Source organism: Nuphar pumila, chromosome 2, assembly GCF_984573655.1.
Source record: "Nuphar pumila chromosome 2, dmNupPumi1.hap1.1, whole genome shotgun sequence".
NCBI lineage: Eukaryota > Viridiplantae > Streptophyta > Magnoliopsida > Nymphaeales > Nymphaeaceae > Nuphar > Nuphar pumila.
Genome location: NC_143250.1, coordinates 99,067,444 through 99,075,131, shown reverse-complemented (window position 1 = coordinate 99,075,131; position 7,688 = coordinate 99,067,444). Strand labels below are relative to the sequence as shown.

Below are 7,688 nucleotides of genomic sequence, written 5' to 3'. Positions count from 1 at the left end.
TCTTATAAAATTACTAAAATACTCCTCACAATTTGACTCATGAGACCTTAATTTTTGTGTCTCTAATTTAACTAAAACCAGTAGACAAGTAGATTCTTCTCTACGATATGAGTTCAACGCATCAAACCTCACTCAATTCCGAGTTTAAGGTGCAAAGATATGCTCATTCTACCGAAATAGATCCCGGGTACCCACAAGAGTATTTTGGTCATTTTAGATTTATTCTTAAAATTTGAAAATAAATATAACCCGATCTAGATCCACTTCTGATCTAGATCCAAAACTGATGGTTTATATCCAAACCTATTACACATTTAGATTCATAACTATCTGATCGGATCTAGAATAGTCTGACTGGATCTAGATCCAATTCTGGTCTGGATCCAAAACTTATCCAATCAGATCCAAAACTGATATGAATTCAAAACTAATTTGAACCAGATCCAGAACAATCAGTCTGGATCCAGACCTATATCTCCTTAGATCTAGCTTTATTTGGATCGATCCAAACTGACTGGATTGGACTGAATCCAGATTCAATATGATCCAACTAAATTAATATGGACCTGAGATCCAGTTAGACCGAACTGATTCGATCTTACCCGAGTTGATCCAAATTGGTTTGATTCAGATCAAACCGGTCTGAATTGACATAGCTTAAACCGGTTCGGCCAGAACCAGTTTGGTTTGAATCGATTCAACCAAGCTTTTCTTTTTTTGAAATTGTGTGGTTTGGTTTGATTCAGATCAAACCGGTCTGAATTGACATAGCTTAAACCGGTTCGGCCAGAACCAGTTTGGTTTGAATCGATTCAACCAAGCTTTTCTTTTTTTGAAATTGTGTGGTTTGGTTTGGGTGTGACCCGGACCGACTCGGTTCGGTCAGGGTCACACCCAGGCTGAACCGACCCTTATTTTTTTTTTAAAGCTGGCTCGGTTTGGGTCACACCCGAACCGAATGGTCCCCTTTTTTAAAAAAAAAAGAAATCCAAGGGCAGGCGAAAGGGGCATCACCCCTTCCGTCTTCCCCTTCTTCTCAGATAGAGAGGGGTCGACCGCTGGAGCCGGCCCTCTTTGTCCTTCTTCGTGGCAGAGAGGCCGGCCACCGGCGTTGGCTGATCGGTCGGCCGGCCCCCTCCTTCTCTCTCTTAATCCTCTATTTTTTTTTGTTTAATAGAAGCTCATAGGCAGCCATGGCTGCCGGCCCCCCTTTGTTGAGAATGAAAAGGAGAAAACGAAGAAGAAGAAAAGACGGAGGCTTACCTTGTCACCGGTGTCAGAATTCGATAAGTGCCCTACTATTTTTTTCTCCCTCACTCTGTTGCTTCCTCTCTTGCTCGCTCTCGATGCAGGGTGGGGGAAGAGGGCTTGTGTGAGGATTTTTATAGCCCTCATGCAGGGTGAGGGGGTTGAGGATAAACCTCACCCCCCTCCCGCGGATTGTGTATCCTCTTCTCCCTTCGGTTTATCGAAGAGGTGATTCCCCCAAATGGGGAATCGTCTCTCATTTTTTTTTTAAACGCTAATCCTGTCCGACGAAAACATCATAGGGGGGGGGGGGGGTTTACAATAATAGCTTCATTATATCATTTACAAGGGGGTAAATATTTGCTGTAATGGACTGTATGTATAATCTAGTCGAACATATTATGCTTTTCCCAATCTTTTGATTTTTTTTGTGAATCTAATGACTTCTTTTAGTGAAAAGTGTGTTATGAATCATGTAATTGTACTGTATAAGTAGGTTTTTTAAGGGCTTGAAAAATCAATGTCTCACATTGCACCAAAATTGTACTAACATAAGAAAAGATGCCCTTATGTCGAAATGACATAATCCAAGAAGCTATCACTCACAAGCAAACCAGGCTAAATTGATATACGAGCTCAGAAGAACTAGGCAAAACTTGCACCTATGATTTCTAACTAGATAGTAGGGTACAATAGATTGTAGAATATATATACCTTTTACAAAGTTGCTTTGAATCTACTGGTCACAGTTGCTGCCTAGCTAACTCCCCAGTCAGTCAATAGCTGGCAAGGCAGTAGTCATTATACCTCTAGCATATGGCAACGTTTGAGTCCCATTTGTAGGCTTGCAATTGGCAATATTAAGTCCTTTTTAGTATTCACACAGCATTAGCTTCTGAGACAGTAAAATCAATTTAGCTTGTTATTCAAGTTTAATGCCCATAAAATATGCAGACTTACCCCCACTCTTGTTCCAAACTTAATCTGATGGATGTCCATAACTTGGTTTCACCTGTCAAAGTGATGGAATCACAGGAATCACATGCTAATAGAATACCATTTATGCAAAAAGCAGGAAAAAGTGGAGCACTCCCATTATTCAAAGCGAAGTAGTTGGCATATGCATTCAACTTGAACACATGTCAAGTGAACCCTAAAGCTGGAAGTAGGCCCCCCTAGTGGGATTCGCACTAGAGACATCTCACTTAGGACAGCGTGACTCTGCTGATCCAGCTAACATATTCCATCATCCGGAGCTTTTGCCATTAGTGGTATAACCAACTTTTCAATCACTTAAAACTTGATGCATTGTATATTTAATTTTTCTCAAAATTACAAAATATCTTATTTTGCATTATTTAGAATGAAAAATACTACTCAAGTGAACAACAACCATAATCACTTAGAAAGGTCAACAAGTATCTCCAAAAAGTTTCTTTTCTCAATGTAGAGAGAGAGAGAGAGAGAGAGAGAGAGAGAGAGAGAGAGAGAGAGATTGTATGTCACACCACAATTATGATTTGATTTCTTACAAAAATTCTTTTCTAAAAGTAACAAAATTATAGTTGAGTAGATGCCAAAAACTTTTCGAACACGGTTTTACCTATGAACCACCTATAGGAAAAGCTGTCTAATTTTTAGGAGAAAAGTCCAAAAATAACTTGCCTAGGTTGTCAAAACATGACCTTAACAAGAAGGAATCCTAGAGAAACCCTAGATTAGAACCCCTTTGGCATTTGTTAAACATGATGAACCTGTTTGCTTTGGTCACAGATGGGGACGGACAATCACAGCTAAGAAAATAGAAGCTGTGATTGTTGGTCGCAAGGTAAATCTTGTGACCAACTTTCACAAAATTCAAAGGCAAGAACAATTACAGCTGGCAGTCACGATTGCAAGTTGTACTTTAATCATGTTTCACCAACCTTCAGAAAGTGTAGTAGTGATTGTGATTTACCATCACAAGATCTTGGAAAAAATCAAGGAATAGCGTGGCATTGTAGGTAAGGGTGTCAACAGGTCGGGTTTGGTTTGGACCTATGGTATCAGAATTATACCAGATTTTTGGATATGATATCGCGTCTACTATAAGAAAAACTATACCCAGACCCGATAAGAACTACATGAACTCCCAATAAAATAATATTTTTTTCATTTTTACATTGAAAATTATGGGTCTTAATCGGAACTCAGGTTGGGCCTGGGTCTGGTATAAAATTTCACAAACTATACTCGGGTCCATGTATTAATCGAAACTTCAGTTTCAGACATGGGTCTTAATCAAGTCTTCTTAATTGTCACCATACCTGAACCCTAAAGGGTTTGATCCGGGTCGGGTCAGTGTAAACCCAACCCATTAACACCCTTACTTGTAAGCATGCCTGAAACTGCTTCATCTCTGCTGGTGGAAGGATTGAAAATTAGGGAATTGGAGTTCAACATTTCACATGATATGAGGTATGCCACATTTTATTAAATATTAGGAGCTATAATAGCACCAACAGTGTAATTATAAAGTAAATAATGGCACCACTATCACCGGTCAGTCCCCATAAAGCATGGGGCTCGGCTCAGTGGACTCCCTGCGGTTTACTTCGTAGGAGGGTTCCTCATTATATATGGGTAAAAAAAAGTTAATAGTACCAAAAGTTCCGTTCTTACCAACAAAGTGAAATACAACCTTAAACATGACCTAAATTGATCCACAAAAGCAAAGGGTAAAAGGTCAAGCCATCTTCTCAATCCATATGATAGGCATGTGAATAAGCCAGATCCACACTGGACTCAGACAGGTCCAAGTCTGGTCTAGTAACTACCTAGCTTAAGCGGGTTATATCCTATGCGGTCAGATCATATCTAGGGGTGTCAACAGGTCGGTTTATCAGGACCCAACCCGTACCAAACCCTATAGGTTCCATATATGGTGATAAATAAGAAGACCCAATTAAGACCTGAGTCCGGAGCAGAAGGTCCGCTTAATACATGTATCCGAGTATAGTTTATGAAATTTTATACCAGACCCGGCCCGATCCAAGTTCCAATTAAGACCCGCAAAATTTCAATGATAAAAAATATTATTTTACCGGGCATGGCCAGAGTCTGGTTAATGTAGTTCTTATCGGATCCAGGTATGGTTTCTCTTATGGTTGATCCGATTAAACTTAGGTCCCGACTCAATACTATACCCAAAAATCGGGGACAGGTCTGATTCCACCTGGGTACGAACCAAACCCGACCGTTGACACCCCTAATCATATCCCCATTGAGTGTGGGAACATTTTTTTTTCTTTCATGAGATCAGGAAGTTGGGCCCCTAAAACTGGTTTATCAGGTATAACTCACGGAAAGCGAGGTTCGGGTTTGAATGAGATAAAAACCAACTTCACCCAGTCCAGCATATGTACTTGTCCTTATCAGGTCCAGTTCAGAATCAGGCAAACAGTTGGCCCTATGGCAGATCATGTGCTGATCCTTGGGAAGGAGGGAAGCATGGATTTATCAGCATACATTTTCTTTACTTATGCTGCATTTAGTGTCATTTTTCTTACTAGGCTATCCTGCATAAAGTCATGCACAAGTTATGCCATTTGACAAGGTGTTTTTATCCCTCATTCATGCAATAACCTGACGAGGCTTAAGCAAGTGTTGCACCCTAAGAAACTCCCAGCATTGTAATTGTTTAGAAATATTCAGATTTGTCAAGCTGACTCTCAGATAAACTTAGAAAAAGTTCTGGTGGGATAAGCCATGATGTTGCTAGCTGCAATAGGTTCCATTAGCTGATTTTCTTATGAAACCTTTTGGAGTTACCCTGGCCCTGGGCTATCAAGTAACCCACAACTTCAGCAAATTTCAATTACCATAGAAAATGAGATCCCTTTGTTGTCACTTTCCATCGCAGAAAGGGCCATCCTTAGTCCTTACAGTATAATTCAATCACCAAAGACAGAAGAATTGACAACCTTTTTGGTAAACCACGACAAGGTAGAAGTAGAAAGGAATAAAGTAGACCATAATAGTAAAACAGGGGGAGAAAAAAGACCACAAGAAATAAACACTTTATCAAAACAAGACCCTCTCCAAGAAGCAAGCCATGGCTCCTTTCACCCGTGATATCAACAATCAAATGATTCAAAAGAAAAAAGAAATAAAAAAGAAGAGGGAAAAAGAAAAGAAAGCAAACGGGTCATTCAAAATTCATTCATGCCTCATTCAACCTCCAACCAACTAAGCAAGAAAAACAATTATGCTACATAATGTAATTCTTATTCAACAAGGGTAGGTTCCCTCTTTACTTAAAGAACAAAAAGGATCGGAACAGGGAGAAAATATTGAGCCAACAAAAACAAAAGAAATTCTGCCTGAGGCATAATCTTCAGGCAAGGAATTAAAAAAAATATTCAACATAAATGGTAATGGCTGTAGAGAGCCATTAAGGATTATGAACCATGTAATCTGAAGGATACGCCATATTACTACTAGTATCGGATTTCAAACAACTCATTGGCTGCAATAATTGCTGGTTGCTGCTACTGCAGTTACTGCTGTTAATGGCCTCTATATTCTCTGATTGATTTGATTCCTGTTTCCTTCAATCCCGCTCATCGAGCATGAGCTAATGTCATTGCCATGTTGCATCTGTTGATGCTCCGATTCGAATCCTATAACCGGCGACTGCCCTTCCGTCTTCAAACACTGCTGCTGTTGATACAGCTGCCTTAGCCTATGGACCTCCTTCTTCAATGCTTCGCAATGCGCTGCAAGCATAGCAAAATTAGCGTGAAAAATCAGCCTGTTCTAACAAATCCAATCAATAACAATGGGAAACTGCTCTCATACCATCCTTGAAAAGCTTGTCATGTGCAAGAGCAGCAATCCTCTGTTTCAGAGCACTGTTATCCACACTGAGAACTAATCTCTGATGATCAAGGTATGACACCTGAGGCGAAAGAGTAGACACTTCCGTCTGCCAAAAATAATTGGTTTATCAATTTAGCTTGTTTCTCAACAATGCAATATCCCAAGTTAACCAATTTATGTTGATTAGTGGATTATCTTAATATTAATTATAAGATTGAACAAAAAATGTGCAATTACTAATTACAGGGGAAAGAAAATTACCTGCAATGCATTCACACTCCTTTCAAGCTCAGCGATGTATTGTAGCTTCCGAACACGAGATCTCTGAGCGGATTGCCGATTAGCGAGAATACTACATAGAAGTAATAAAATTCATGGAAAAGAAACTATGTAAAGGGCAAATCTAAAACCAAAAATTGATGCAAAATGCCGTAGATCCACCATGAAGCAATGCTTGGAAGCTGAAAAACATATCACCCACGGTACGATTCGATCCAAGAACATACCGTTTCACCCTTTTGGGATCAATGTTGGGATCCACCACACCACTCCCACCTGCAGAATTTGCAACAGCAGGCTGTGACAGTTGCTGTTGTTGCTGCTGTTCTTGTTCTTGTTGCTGTTGCTGCTGCTGCAGTGGCTCAGATTTGCAAGCACTCTGCACCTCTTGCTCGCTCTTAACCTGTCCCGATGCGGGCGTTATCTCCGGCTTCTCGTCTGCGGCGAGAGTCTCGCAGATGCTGTTCTGATCAGATGGTGTGGACGGATTCTCAGAGGTGGATATAGTAGTCTGAGACTCCAGCAAGCCGATGTCCATCATTGAAGCAAAATCATGTGCTTGCTGCTGCTTGTGGAATGGTTCTATATCTGCGAACATAGAGAGCAGTTGCTCTTCGTCCAATTTGTCGAACTCCCTGCACGGGATCGACGCCGTCCTGCTGCTCGCGCAATCGAACCCATCTCTATCCGAAATCTCCGAATGGGGAATCGCAGAAGAGCCCATCTGAGCATCGACGAAGGCCAGCGAGTCGCTCGCCGATCTCCGGTGCGTCCCGCCGCGCTTAGGCGGCGGGAAATCTATGAATTCGTCGAGCCACTGCGGTGTCTGGTCGTTGGCGACGAACCCCATTGAGGAAGAGGTCCTCTGGTGCTTTGTGGTCTGCTGTGGGCTTGGTGCCTGTGGAGGGAAGCCTAGCCAGCCAGAGAAACCATGTTGGTGCTCGTTGGTGTTGTTGGTCGGTGGATCCTGGCTTGTTGGGGGAGCTACACATGGAGATTTGGGTGGTAGCTGCAGCTGCCTAGCGCCTAATCCCCACGACCCACTTGATCCACCACCATTGCTCCTCTGAGCCATCCCTTCCTCTTCTCATAACACCAATGGACAATAAAAAATCGCCTAGATACCTCTCCCCCAAGCAAAACCAATCTCAAATCTCAATACCCACATTGCATTTCCCCTTCTTCACCTTTCATTGACACCCACATCAATATTTCACACACACACAGAGAGAGAGAGAGAGCACCAAGTTGGTGCTTTCTCTGCAGGAACTCATTGTGTCACGTAATCTCTTTCACACACA

The 7,688-nt window shown here is 41.5% G+C and overlaps 1 protein-coding gene across 1 annotated transcript; it reads right to left on the bottom strand.

Moving 5' to 3' along the window:
* Positions 1-5,805: 5,805 nt before the first annotated feature.
* LOC149846358 (basic leucine zipper 34-like) lies at positions 5,806-7,462 on the bottom strand. Its single transcript, XM_089991065.1, has 4 exons — positions 6,615-7,462; positions 6,370-6,460; positions 6,088-6,214; positions 5,806-6,005 (listed from the first exon to the last, which is right to left on the bottom strand). The coding sequence occupies exons 1-4, from the start codon at positions 7,460-7,462 to the stop codon at positions 5,806-5,808; spliced, it is 1,266 nt and encodes a 421-aa protein (XP_089847191.1).
* Positions 7,463-7,688: the final 226 nt, after the last annotated feature.

Excerpts from the sequence above, each read along its gene's own strand:
- LOC149846358 (XM_089991065.1), bottom strand. The coding sequence starts at position 7,462 with ATGGCTCAGAGGAGCAATGGTGGTGGATCAAGTGGGTCGTGGGGATTA. Across the intron at positions 6,215-6,369 it reads GGAGTGTGAATGCATTGCAG|ACGGAAGTGTCTACTCTTTC; the intron begins GTAATTTTCTTT and ends TATTTTTGGCAG. Across the intron at positions 6,006-6,087 it reads TGACAAGCTTTTCAAGGATG|CGCATTGCGAAGCATTGAAG; the intron begins GTATGAGAGCAG and ends CTATGCTTGCAG.